At 47.6% G+C, this 14,239-nt stretch overlaps 1 protein-coding gene across 1 annotated transcript in view; it reads left to right on the top strand.

Moving 5' to 3' along the window:
- Positions 1–450: 450 nt before the first annotated feature.
- Positions 451–14,239, top strand: part of ZNRF3 (zinc and ring finger 3) — a gene marked incomplete at both ends in the record, with an annotated part of 170,991 nt that continues 157,202 nt past the window's right edge. The window contains one exon of the mRNA XM_080717792.1: positions 451–744. Within this exon, the coding sequence (XP_080573918.1) occupies positions 451–744 (294 nt within the window). The remainder of the gene's footprint in view (positions 745–14,239) is intronic.

The following is a 14,239-nucleotide window of genomic DNA, read 5'->3' as shown; positions in this document are numbered from 1 at the left end:
GCGGAGCAGAGGCGGCGGGCGGGGCCGGAGCGCGGCCGAGGGGCGGGGCAAGATGGTGGAGGGGGCGTGGCGCGACGCCCGGGGGCGGGGCCTGGAGGGGCGGGGCGCGCCGGCCGCCGGCCCCGCCCCCGCCGCCCGAGGCGCGCCCGCCCCGCCTTCCCGCGCCCTGCAGCAGCGGCGGCGGCGGCGGCGGCGGAGCTCGGGGAGGGCGCGAGCGCGGGTCACGACGCCGCGGGGGCGGGGATAACCCCTCACGTGGAGCAGATGAAAGGGCCGCGGCGCGACGGCCGGGGGAGCGGAGCGCAGCCTGCGACCCACAAAGCCGCCGCCGCCGCCGCCGCCGCCGCCGCCGCGATGGGGCCGTAGGCGCCCGCCCGCCCGCGCTCGGTCCCGCCGGCCCGCGACTATGCCCGGCCGCGCCCGCCCTCCGCGCCCTCCCGCCGCAGGACCATGAGGCCGCGCTCGGGCGGGCGCGCGGGGGCCCCGGGCCGCCGCCGCCGCCGCCCCCGCCGCCGCCCCCGCGGCCCCCGCCGCCTGCCGCCGCCGCCGCCGCTGCCGCTGCTGCTCGGGCTGCTGCTGGCGGCCGCGGGCCCCGGCGCGGCGCGGGCCAAGGAGACGGCGTTCGTGGAGGTGGTGCTGTTCGAGTCGAGCCCGAGCGGCGACTACACCACCTACACCACCGGCCTCACGGGCCGCTTCTCGCGGGCCGGGGCCACGCTCAGCGCCGAGGGCGAGATCGTGCAGGTAGCTGCCGCCGCGGCCGCCACAAGATGGCTCCGGGGGCCCCGCGACCCCGCGGCGGGCGGGCGGCGGGCGGGCGGCGGGCGGCGGGCGGGCGGCGGGCAGTCCCGGGGCTACCTGTTGAGCGCCAACTTTGCAGAGACCGCGTCGCGGGCCGGGGCGCTCCCCGCGTGCACGCTGCGGCCCGGGGGCTGCCGACCTGCAGCCGCGCACCTGGGCGCCGACCCCCGGGTGCACGCGCGCGCGGCCGCGGGCGGGAGGTGGGGTCCGGGCGCCCCGGGTGGCGGTGCCGGGCAGCCCCCGCTGCGCGCCCCGGGCTGCAGAGGACGGAGGCGACCGCCTGCGCGCCCCTCGGCCCAGGACTGAGGTGGAGGCTGGCAGGTCCCGAGCCCGCCCGGTGACAGGGCCTCCACCCAGCTCCCCCGGGAGGGCACCGCGTTCCTTGTCGAGCCGGCGGGGGAGAGCCGGACCCCGTGCCCACTCGGTGGAGGAGGGATCTCCCTGGAAACCTCTGCCACGGGGAGCTGGCAGGTTTCCCGCTTCCTCGGCCACGGGCTTATCGACTTGTTAGACGGCCGGGGCACTGGTGGCCGCTCTTAAGCGCGCCTCTGGTGGGGGTGGTTTGAAATGGTCGGCTGGCCCTTCAACCATCTGGGGAGATGGGCTGGCTCCTGCGGGGCCTAAGCATTGGGCCTTGTGTACTTCACTCTGCGGCGAGTTATGAAGAGAACGGGACTGTAGGGAATGACCGCATAGCTGTCCAGGGTGTAGACAGCCTCTTCCTTTCCTCTTCTGATGTCGACTCAGAGCCCTGCCAGAGCTAATATAGCTCGGCTCCTTAGAGGTGTGTCCGTACAAAGTGAGAGGAGGTATCTCCGCTGCGATTAATCAGCCTTGCCGCACAGGGCTCTTATTCCCGTCTTAAACTCGTGCCTGACAAATGGAAGGGACACAGTTGATTGAGTTCTGTGACTACGGATGTTGGCACAGGCTTTCGGGCTTATTTCCTCCCCCCCCTATGTTCTGATCACCATCTCCAACATAAAAGCTTCAGAGCACATGCTTTGCAGAAGATTCCCAAACATTTCTATTGCAGCCTTCAAGAATAGTTGGAATCTTTTAAATCTCCCTTCTTGTGACTCCTTGTCTCCGAGGCTTTCACTCTGCCCTGATGGCTTTAGAAAAGTTTGATTTGCAGCCTTCCAAAGGGGAGGGGAAAGATGTTTTAGTGTGGCACTTCACCACTGGAAGGAGACTTTTGAAGTTTGTGATTTTTATCTGCAGTGTTTTAACTTGTACTCTTTATCCACGGTAGTTTGTCTGGCCAGCTCTCCATTAGGAGTAGGGCTATGCTTTGGAGTTCACTGTTGGGTTCACTATTTAATACAAAATTAGCAGTTTGAAAACACCATTCGTAACTACTTTATCCTTGTGAGTAGAGAGATAATGTATGCATTTGGCAGAAAGGAAAATATTCTCTTTCGAAACTTCTTGAAGTGCTTATCTAACTCTTTGTGGTCCAGTAGCCTAACCCCCCGCCACCCCCCCCCAAAAAAAAGAAATTAAGTCAACAGTTGCTAAGGAAAGAAAAATGACTTAATGATATTTAATAAGTTTACCTGTTAAGCAGTCACTAATAGCTGCCCCTAATTCTCTTACAACTGGAGTAATATTGGTGAGTTTATCAGCTGTCTGAATAGTCATTCCTTGGTGACTCTATAGCTTTAATAACTTTATTGTAACCAACTTGTTGAACTCTCTGTGTCCACAGATGGAGTGCAGTGTGGCTTTCAGCGTGTACAAAGGCTGGCATGCTTTTATTCTTCAAATACTGCCTATTTGAAGGAACTGTTGTGGCCCCTGTCTACCAGCCTTGAAAAAAAAATTTTTTTTTTTTTTAATGTAAGGAAAGCTGATGTTTTAGGACTGTTGAGAAGGAATATAAGGTGTGTGTGTGTGTGTGTGTGTGTGTGTGTGTGTGTGTGTGAGAGAGAGAGAGAGAGAGAGAGAGAGAGAATGAGAGTAGAAACAAATAGGTATCACCTTCAGGTTAATCAGGATTTCTAAGTCCTCTTGAACTTCTCAAAGCCTTTGACTTACTCTCTTAAAAACTTTGTGTGATTTTATGAACTTCAGAGTTTATTTTTTGATAACTAAAGCCAAATAGTAGCAATATAGCATTGCTTTTGTTATTTTCCGCGGGGGTTTTTATAACAATACTGTTCTTGGTGGAGAGGAGAAAAAAGCCTGTTTGAAAAGTCCCTCTGCTTTAAGAATTTTAAGATAAGACATTGGTTTGTAGTGCTGATTTTTTTTTCTTTTTCTATTATATACTAATGGAAGTATCTGTGTGTATATGTACATTTACACAGTAGATACCTTATCACGGGCTGGCTTGCTCAGCCACTTCTAATTAGAGTACCAGTTTAGTCCTTTGCTGGTTGGGGTAGGAAGAAGCCTGTTTGTGTGTATGGGGGATAGTAATTCAAATCTTGGGATTAGTCACTAAGACTATTGGTTCTCCCCTAGTACATTTTAAGCTTAAATAACTATCCCAGGTCACCAGTATAGTCTCTATGAAGAGACACTTTTTTTTTTTTTGATATGTCCATCTGTGAAAGCTGTAAGTAAAATATGTGGGTATGAGATTCTATTAATTACTATTATCTAATGCATGCAGCATTAAAGCTCATTTGCATGTATGAGTGTCAGGCATGTAGTTTTGAGTGCTGGAGGAGTTAATTATACTTTTGTAGGGCCGAAGTGTGGAACCTTAAAGGGTTTTTAGACATATTGATAACATATTTCATCTTTGAACCAATTTGTGGCCGTTAATGAGATCATTATCTGAAACTTTTAGACTTGGCTCTGCAGCCCACATGGTTGGAGATGTTACATAAAGGCCCGATTAAACACTGGCTAGTGGTATGTGGACTGGTTAAACAAACAAAGAAAATTTGCATTGCTAGAGATGAAAGATTGTTTTAAAGTGGAAATGCATTTTTTTCCCCCTTAAAGTCAAATATTTAGAAATGCTTGAGAAATTCATTTGTCGAAGGAATCCAGTGGTAGTAGGTTCTGTGTAACTTTAAAATCAGTCTTTCTGGATCCTAGGTTAAGAGCTTAATGGACATTAAGGAGGAAATCGATTCTTTTAGCTCTTAGGGGTGGGTGGAGAGCTGGGTGGCAGGTTAGTGAGGGTGATTGAGGTTCTTAAATATCCACTTTGAACCAAAAGCATCGCAGAGAATAATTTTGGGAAACTAATTCCTCTGCCTTGTTTCCTTGTCAGTGAATTTTTGCAGTTTTAGCATTTGATCAAATGCTTTCTTTTCATCTCCATTTTAAGTTAACAGGCCTGCCTCTAAAAATTGACTTGGCCTAATAGAACAATTACAGGCTGACAGCTGAACTGGATTTATGCAGAAAGGGATTGCTGACTGTCTTTTCTGATGGGCCTTCATGGGTTAAAGCCAAACATTTTGATTTTTTCGGGGGGGGGTAAATTAGGGCCATTGTTTGGTGACCTTATAAATTCTTAGGGGCTCTTATTTTTGGTGCTGTACCCTAGGATCTCATGGGAGTTCCTAATACAATTCTGAATATGTATGAAGACACACGTGGGAGGTAAATGTGGGGGTCTGTGGACTGAAGGGAAGGCAGCAACGGCTCCCGTTTATGAGCCTTTATTGTGACCATGGCACTGTGCCATGCATGCCACTTGGTAGCTCATCTTGTCCTGACATTAACATGAAATTAGCAGCATGGTTAGCCCATTTCTTGGAGGAGGAAACAGGCCGAGAGAGGTAAGTTCACTTCCTTAACCTCATACAGCTAGAAAATGATAAGACCTGGATTGAACCTGATCAGGTCTATCTGGCTACCTTGGTCTTACTTTTGTCAAATAAACAGAACTTGGCTGGTTACGGTGTGCGTGTCTATATGTTACTGGAGATTGGGCCCAGGGTATACCCCTAGTACTTTTTTACTTTGAAACAGAGTCTCACTAAGTTGCAGAAGGCTAAGTTGCTGAGGCTGGCTGTGAACCTGCGATCCTTCTGTTTCAGCCCCCCCCCCCCAAGTACTGGGGTTACAAGGATGCACCACCATGCTCAGCATGGTTAGGATTTTTTTTTTTTAATTTTTTTTAATTTTATTTTATTGGTGCACTGTATTCATACATCATAGTGGGATAGCATGGTTAGGATTTTGACATTAATTCAATCTAATTTTTTTTTGTTGTTGTTGTTTGTTTGTTTGTTTTTGGTACTGGGGATGGAACCCAGGGGCATTCTACCTCTGAACTACACCTACAGGCTTTTTTTTTTTTTTTTTTTTTTTGGTGGTACTGGGGTTCCTGGAAACCCTTCTACCTCTGGGCTACACTCCCAAAACTATTTTTATATATTTTCTTAAATTTGGAAACAGGGTCTCTTAAGCCAATGTGGCTGGCTTCGAACCAGCGCGATCCTCCTGTCTCCGCCTCCCAAGTGCGGGGATTACAAGCGTGCGCCACCATGCCCGGCCTATTTTTTATTCTTTATTTTGAAACCGGGTCTCACTGAGTTGCCAAGGGCCTCACTAAGTAGCAGCTGAGACTGCCCTCGAAACACGATCCTCCTGTCTCAGCCTCCTGAATGCTGGGATTAAAAGTGTGTGCCACCACGGTCATAGGAGTTCTGAAACCTGAGGGTCGCAGATTTCCAGAGATGGCCCATGAACCTTTGAAATGATACACATTCATTCTTGTGAATGAGCACTTTTTTCTGGAGAAAACATACAGCTTTACTTCTTGGGTAGTTTTATAGTGCTACCCCTCCCAAGATGAAAAGAACAGCTTCCGTCTAATGCTCGAATAGTCCAGCATGAAGAATTTGAGTGGCGTGGCATGGGGCTTAAATTGGCAAGAGTAGGCGGGAAGAGGTTTGCAGGTCCGCATGCCTCCCGAGCACATTCGTTTGATAGACCATTAACAGAAGCCCTTTTCTGTGTTGCTGTTGTATTCTGGTTTCTCATGGAGGCAGATGTGTACACGGGTAATTGATAATCTTTCCCTATTGGTTTTCCCATACAATTGTGTCCTTAGGCCCTAAGGCGTCCATTATCTACAATGAATCAACTTCTTTCCTGTGCACCTATCTCCTCCAGTTATGCACCAGTCACCCTTGGGATAAGTGAGAGCACTTAGATGAAGGGCACGGAGCTGATGATCTGAATGCAGGATTTGGGAGAGCAGCGTGTTCAGTTCATTCAGAAATGAAGTGGTGCATCTGTCAGTTGAAATCCTTAAGAGCAGCTCCTCATACCGTCCCTGGTGGACCTAGACCCCGGGGAGAGCAGGGCTGTTTATTTTTGTTCATCCCTGGACCCACCCCTGGGCCCTCTGTGCCTGTTACTTATCAGGCATTTGATACTTATTGAATGAATGATGGATTTAGGGTAAACATCAGACAGACAGCGCCTCTCGTGGGGTGGACTAATGAAAGAGACAGCTTCATTTGGCTCGGCTAATTAATTCCAGGATCACTCTCTCTTCTCTCCCACCTCCCTTCTCCCCTCGCTGGCTTGGAATGGAACCCAGGGTCTTCTGTATGCTAGGCAGACACGTTATCACTAAGCTATATCTTCAGCCCCATACTTTATCTTTTTGGTTGTTGTTATCAGAAGTTTGTTTGATTGGATGGAAAGGGCGGCTCTCTGGTTTTTGGACTAGTAGACCCCCGGGGTGGGGGGGGGAGATCATAATACCATGTTGTATGGGAGTGATCTCTGTGGGGCATGTGTGTTCCGAGCCAGATAGTTGGCATTATAAAAGTCTGAAGATATCTTTTTCCTGATAAAACCTAGAGTCCTGAGAAAGTCGTAATGCGGGCAGCTGCTATGGATAGAAAAATATTTGACTCTCTAGTGTCTCTGGGAGTAACCGTAAAGGCTTGGTATTCAGAATCATCATGAGTTGGAATATATGCCATGTGAAAATCTTGGCTTATGGTGATGTTTCCCTAGTACGGAGAATGTAGATTTGTAGTGCATGACAAAAATGATATTTACCAATCTCAGTGATCAAAAGAACCAGATGCAGTCCTTTAATGTTTTAGATAAGGAGACTGAAGTGCAGAGGGGTAAAGCACCTTGCCTAGGGCCATGTAGGAAGGGAAGAGACAAACTACCTTAAGACTGAGGTCTCCTGCTCCCAGGCTGCAGCCTTTCTCTCCCTGCAGAAGCATGCCTTAGGATCAGCTAAAGCCAGGCATTCTTCAGTTGTATACTGAGCTTGAGTGGTTACCTTTTTATTTTTAACCTCTAATTAATTTAGATTTTGACTCTTTAAGTCTTCCTCTGTCAGAGCTTTTAAAAATAGCTACTAAGCCGGGTGTGGTGCCGCACACTTGTAATCCTAGCATTTGGGAGGCTGAGACAGGAGGATCTTGGTTCACAGACAGTCTCAGCTACTTAGTGAGGCCCTTTTGCAACTCAGTGAGACTCTGTTTCAAAATAAAGAATCAAAAATAGGGCTGGAGGTGTTGCTCAAAGGTAGAAAGCCCCTGGTTCCACCTCCAGTACTGAAGAAAAATGAAAAAAAAAAAAAAAAAGCTACTAAGCCAGGTGTAGTGGCACATACCTGTAATCCCAGTACTTGGGATGCTGAGACTGGAGGATCACAGGTTTGAGGACAGCCTCAATAATGTAGTGCAACTCTCTGCAACCTAGTGAGACTATTTCAAAACAAAAAGTGAGCCAGGCATGGTGGCACACACTTGTAATCCCAGTACTTGGGAGGCTGAGATGGGAGGATTGCAGTTTTGTGGCCCATCTCAGCTACTTAGTGAGGCTCTCAGCAACTTAATGAGACCCCATTTCAAAATAAAGAATAAAAATGGGGCTGGAATTGTAGCTTAGAGATAGAATACCCCTGGGTTCCATTCTCAGTGCCATACGCACACAAGCCACTAGCTGGGCATGGTGGCATGTACCCGTAATTCCAGTACTTGGGAGGCTGAGGCAGGAGGATCACTTGAGCCCAGGAGTTAAAAGCCAGAAAGGAAGGAGAGAGGGAGCGAAGGGAGAAAGGAAGAAAAACTAATGGCCAGGTGCTTACGGGGCCAGGTTCTGGGCACAGTGCTTTGCTGTCATTTAACAGACAAGGTCGATGACGTTTATCACGTTTTTAGATGAGGAAGCTGAGAGCAGAGAGGTAAAGTCACTGTCAGAGTTAGAGTCCGTCGAAGCGCTGAGATGCAAGCCCTGGTCTGAGTCTAAGACATTCCTGCTCTCACAGGCTGCTTCACTTGGCACGTCTTGTGATGGGGTTATGTGAACTGATGATGGAGTTCAGAGTCGAATTTGAACCCGAAACGATTGGCCAGGAAACGGGTCTGTAACTCCAACCGAGAAAACCCCCAGCCCTCACACAGATTTATTTCCTTCCTTCCTTTCCATCTTTCTTCTTTTTTTAATTATAGAAGGCTCATTCCGACTTGTTTTTTCCACTGAGAGCCAGGCTGCCAAGTTTGGGAAGGGACCAGTGACTTGAAGTATACAACTGTCACTTGATGGCACTTCCGTTGTTTTTGGCGTTTGGGAAAGCTGGGAGGGCTGAAGTGCTCTGGCATTTAAAGGGATTTCTGGTGTGAGACACAGCTCCTTCCTGTGGCTGAGTTTTTAGAGCCATTTGGGAGTTGCCCGGCTTTCTCCCAAGAAGTTAGGTCCCATTTTCGTCACCTTTCTTTGCGCAGCCCTCACATTCCCTGAGCATTGATTAAGAGGCTTTAAGAACCTAGAGCTGTGGGTTCTCCCTGCTCCTTCCATCGGCAGACATTCTGCAGTGCCCTTGGTCCACCAGAGCCTGGATGGGGCGGGGCAAGGAACGTGGATGAGTAAGACTCAGTCCCTGCCTTTAGGCAGCAGAGTTCAGGGGCCAGACTGCAAGCAGTCAGTCACCAGCACGGGGACGTGTTCTGTCTGGTAGGACGGTCCGTAGGAGGCTGAGAAACCCTGGGAGAGGGAACCTCGCCCTGGTGCTGAGTTTGGCCTGGACGGCCCATTGTATGCCACAGCAGAATATGTGGATTTGAGCAGTCTGGTCTTCTCTGACTAATTTTTACCTGCTTTTTGAGGTTAAAGCTGATAACCCCTTTGTGGAGACATGTCTTTGTACCTGTCAAACAGAACAGGCAGGAGGTAAAGAGTGGAGGCTCTTTGTTCTATTTGTAGCCTGAACTAGATGTTTTAAAATCTGACTTTTAGCAGCTCTGTTGACTCATGATAGTGTGAAAAGAATAAGGTCAGCCGGCCCATTGTGGTTCAAAGGAGAGCATTTTATTTTTATTACTCTTAAGATGTGTTGTAAGACGTGATATTAATCCTCTTTTCTTCCTAGCAGCTGGTATGATACAGTTGTTTGGAAGTGAGTTGATTCAGGAGAAAAAAACACTTTGATGATTTTAGAAGTTCAGTGTAAAAAATGTTTGTGAGAATGAGAACTTCTGGCTGGGCGAGGTTCGCGGACAGCCTCAGCTACTTAGTGAGGCCCTCTGCAACTCAGTGAGACCCTGCTTCAAAATAAAGAACAAAAAATACGGTTGGGGGTGTAGGTCAGAGGTACTGGTTCCACCCCTAGTACCACACACACACACACACACACACACACACACACACACACACACACACAAAAGTACTTCTGGATTCCTGGGGCAGAAGCTGCTGCATTTTTTAAACTAAAAGAGCAAAGGACAGTTCAATTTCAAGTGTATGCAAGATTCCACCCAAGCTGGGCGTGGTGGTGCACACTTGTAATCCCGGTTCTTGGGAGGCTGAGACAGTAGGATCACAGGTTTGTGGCTAGCCTCAGCAGCTTAGGTCCTCTGCAACTTAATGACATCCTGTTTCAAAATAAAAAATAAAATTGCTGGGGATATTGCTTGATGGTAGAATGCTCCTGGGTTCAATCTCTAATTCCATAAAAAATATTTCATCCAATGCCGTAATAATTTAATTGAGACTTGATTTCTGTTTGAACTTTGAGTTAATTTTTTTGGGGGGGCGGGTCTGGGGATGGAACCCAGAAGCATTTGACCTCTGAACTACACCCCCTGCCCATTTTTTTTTTTTTTTTGGTGGTACTGGGGTTCCTGGAAGCCCTTCTACCTCTGGACTACATTCCCAGACCTATTTTATATTTTTATTTGGAAACAGGGTCTCCTAAGCCAGCGAGCGCGGCTGGCTTCGAACCTGCGCGATCCTCCTGTCTCTGCCTCCCAAGTGTGGGGATTACAAGCGTGTGCCACCACGCCCAGCTGCCCAATTTATTTTTATTCTTTATTTTGAAACAGGGTCTCACTGAGTTGCAGAGGGCCTCACTAAGTAGCTGAGGCTGGCCGTGAACCGCGATCCTCCTGTCTCAGCCTCCTGAATGCTGATTACAAGCCTGCACCACCACACCCGGCTTGAATTTGAGTTAATTTGAGTATGCTAATCTGTCAGCAGACAATTACTGGATTCCTATGGTAGGTACAGTCTAGAAAAGAAAAGGAGCTTTTATGCATCGTATTGTTGTTGCATTGGGGATGTTATTTCTCCGAGTTCTCCCGTACAAATGTGCCTTACTTTACAATTAACCTTACTTTACAAAGGAAACTGAGGCTGAGTCTATCTAAGTAAGTTTCTTAAGGCCACAGAACTGCGATTGAATTTGGAACTCGTGAAGCCAAAGCTCCTTGACCATTTGACTGAGGACCCAGATATATTTTAATATACCTGGTATATGTTTTAAGTGAAAGTGTTAGAACAAATTAGTTTTTCATTCTCTATAGTTAGGGCCCAAACTTTTCCTAAATTATATGTAGCTTATTTATTTATTTGGTGGTACTGGGGTTCCTGGGAACCCTTCTACCTCCGGGCTAAACTCCCAGACCTATTTTTATACTTTTTATTTTGGAAACAGTGTCTCTTAAGCCATCGTCGCTGGCTTCGAACCTACGCGATCTTCCTGTCTCTGCCTCCCAAGCGCCAAGCGTGCGCCACCATGCCCGGCATCTGTAGCTTTATTAAATTACGAAAACAATACTGATTTACTATAGAATACTTAGGAAATACAAAAAAATGTGAAAAAGAAAATCCTATCTACACATACCTCTGTTAACATTTTGCGTTTTAGAAGCTATTTTTCTCCCATGAGCTGGTAGTTTTTTTTTTTTTTCTTTTTTAGAGGCATTGGGGATTGAACCCAGGGGCATTTACCTCCAAGGTACACCCCCCAGGCCTTTATTTATTTATTTATTTTGAAACAAGGTCTCATTACGTTGCAGAGGGCCTTACTAAGTAGCTGAGGCTGTCCAAGAACCGTGATCATCCTGTCTCAGTCTCCTGAATCCTGGGATTACAAGTGCGCGCTGCCACTTAGACCCTGTTTCCAAATTAAAAAAAAAAAAGCTCTGGGAGTATAGCCCAGAGGTAGAAAGCCTCTGGGTTCCACCCCCAGTACCACTAAAAAAAATAAAAGCCACCATAAAACAACAAAAAACTTTCTAAGGTGAAAGTCTGTATATTCCTACCATTAGTAAATAGTGAAATCCTGACTTTTTTTTTTTTTGGTCTGTCACAAGATCTGAGTTATGGTTAGGTACATAGGTATCTGACATAGTATCTCAGTCGCCTGGGGAGGATGCTGCTACCTTTCCTGTTGTCTGGCTGTCCTGCCTCTTTCTCAGGGCAGACTTATGAGCAGCCTGGGTTCAGAAAGGCTGATTAAATGTTCTTGATTTCAGAGGGACAATGTCAGTTGCTGGTGGGCAGAGAGAGATACAAGGAAAGCTAAGCACCAGACTCTTGGAGGTGAGTCTAAATAGCAGGCCCAGCTGGGTGTGGTGGTTCACGTCTGTAGTCCCAGTACCTGGGAGGCTGAGACGGGAGGATCATAGATTCAAGGTCAGCCTCTGCAACTTGGTGAGACCCTTTTTCAAAATGTAAAAAATAAAAAGGGCGGTGGATGCAGCTCAGTGGTGGAATGCCCCTGGGTTTAATCCACAGTATGAATAGATAGGTAGCAGGCCCATAATGGGTTGAGAATGGCTTCTAGGTGTTTTGTTCCATTTCTGTAATATCGAGACATTTTATGTGCAGATCAACTCTTGTGGAAGAAAAAGATCTGGCAGTATTTGGTTCACCTTCTTGTGCGGTAACGTCTGCTCTGGTACAGTGGCTCCTCTCCCCTTCAGATGGAACATAAGCCCTCTAAGTCACAAGTTTCTGTGGCAGGGCCTGGCTGCTGCAGGCATTGGCATTTACTATACTTTCTATCTCTCTGAAAACTCTGAAGTTGAACTCTTTTAAGTTGTGCTTGGGGAATCTTCTTTATCTTCTTCCTCCAACATTGGTGTGTCAGATGTCCACCAGCAGACCCCAGGAGCCTCAGGTTATGCAGCTGGCCAAGGCTGAACTAGCCTCTCGTGTGACCAGAGTGCCTTTTTTACATCGGTATAGAAATTTCCATTTTCTCTTGGCTTTCTATTAATTAATATCTTGTGGTGCTTTCTACCCCTGATCTACACCCCCCAGCCCTTGTTACTTTTTATTTTGAAAACAGGGTCTTGCTAAATTGCATAGGGTCTCCCTGAGATGCTGGGGCTCTCACTAGGATTACAGGCATGTGCCACCGCACCTAGCTTCCTTGCTTTCTTTTAATTAGGCGGGTTACTCTGAGCTAATGGGCACCTTGAAAATGGTACCATTCCGCTCTCTTAGAGTGAGCACCTGTCAGCAAGGTCATTAGAGGAGCTGGGATTAGAACTCAGGTCTTAGGGTTCCCTAATGGTGGTCTTCCTAGAGCAGAATCCCACTGTTAGTGGTTGATTTTCAGAAAGTTTTCCATGAGCCTTGTTCTTTAGGGTCCCTGGCATGCTTTTACTAGTATTATCTTGGTTCATCTTATCTGGAGTACATTCTGCTTCAGAAGGCTGCCTGCCACTTAGGTGGTCCTGGCTGCCAAGGCTTGTCCCATACTTCATACAGAATGCTTTTCTTTGTACCCGATTGTATATTTCCCCTTAAATGCATTTGATATTGTGTGGTCAGCACCTTTGTATAATTTTTGGAATATCACTGGGTACCCGAAGACTTGGCATCTTTTCAGAAAGTGCCTCAGTCTTGGAATAGGCAGAGAGCAGCCAGCTACTGGCACATAAAAGAACGTTGCAAGCTTGACTTGCAAAGCTATTTCAACTTTTTTTGGTTGTATGTGGTGTCAGGGATTGAACTAAGGAGCATTCTACCCCTGAGCTATACCCCAGCCCTATTTTATGTTTTATTTTGAAGCTGTCTTACTAAGTTGCTGGTCTTCAACCTGTGATTCTCCTGTCACAGCCTCCTAAGTACTGGGATTACAGGCGTGGGCGTGGTTTCTGTTTCAGCTTTTTTTTTTTTTTTTTTTTTTTGGGTGGTACTGGGGGTGGAACCCAGAGGCTTTCTACCTTTGGGCTATACTCCCAGACCTTTTTTTAAAAATATTTTATTTGGAAACAGGGTCTCACTAAGTTGCTGAAAGCCTCACTAAGCAGCTGAGGCTGGCTTTGAACCCATGCGATCCTCCCATCTGCGCCTCCCAAGCACAGGGATTACAAGTGTGCGCCACCACGCCCGGCCTGTTTCAGCATTTAATCAAGTTAGCTTGTGGTCCAGGCAAAAGGAGGTGGTGTCCTCAAGATCCTGCTTGGCCTAGCCGGGCATGGTAGCGAACGCTTTTAATCCCAGCATTCAGGAGGCTGAAGGGGCATCACGGTTCGTGGATAGCCTCAGCTACTTAGTGAGGCCATTTGCAACTCAGTGAGAGCCTGTTTCAAAATAAAGAATAAAAAATAGGGCTTGGTGTGTAGTTTGGAGGTAGAATGCCCCTGGGTTCCATACCCAGTACCGCAGGGAAAAAAGAAAAAAAAAGTCAAGATTCTTCTTGGCTTGCCCTGCCTCTTGCTGGCCTTACTTCTTTGTGCCTGATGTTGTGCAGCTGTCTCTTACTCTCCTTCTTCCTATCAGCTCTTCTTTTTCCCACCAGATGCATATTTCTGAAGTAATCTTTGATCATATTCCAGTATTTGGGAGGCTGAGATAGGAGAATCGCAGGTTTGGAGGACAGCCTCTACAACTTAGTAATAAAGGGCCAGGCATGTAGCTCCAAGGTAGAGTGTTCACGGGTTCAGTTCCCAATCCCCCTACTCCACAAATAAACAAACAACCAACCCAAATCTTTTGTTATATCTAGTTGTTTGCTACTGAGCTAAGAGGGGACCTGGCCGGCTCTGAGACCTGGGTGTTTGAGGCCTTGATCCCTGAGTGGGTCCTGGGCTTTCCTCCCTTTGTGCATGCTTGCGTGTGTGCTTGCTTGCTTTCTCTTTCTTTCTTTATGTATTTATGTTTTTTTTTTTTTTTTTTTTTTGGTGGTACTGGGGTTCCTGGAAGCCCTTCTACCTCTGGGCTACACTCCCAGACCTATTTTCTGTATTTTTGA

This window comes from Muscardinus avellanarius (assembly GCF_963383645.1).
Source record: "Muscardinus avellanarius genome assembly, chromosome: 21".
Lineage (NCBI taxonomy): Eukaryota > Metazoa > Chordata > Mammalia > Rodentia > Gliridae > Muscardinus > Muscardinus avellanarius.
The sequence above is the reverse complement of the archived record's forward strand: the minus strand, read 5'-3'. Positions and strand labels throughout refer to the sequence as shown.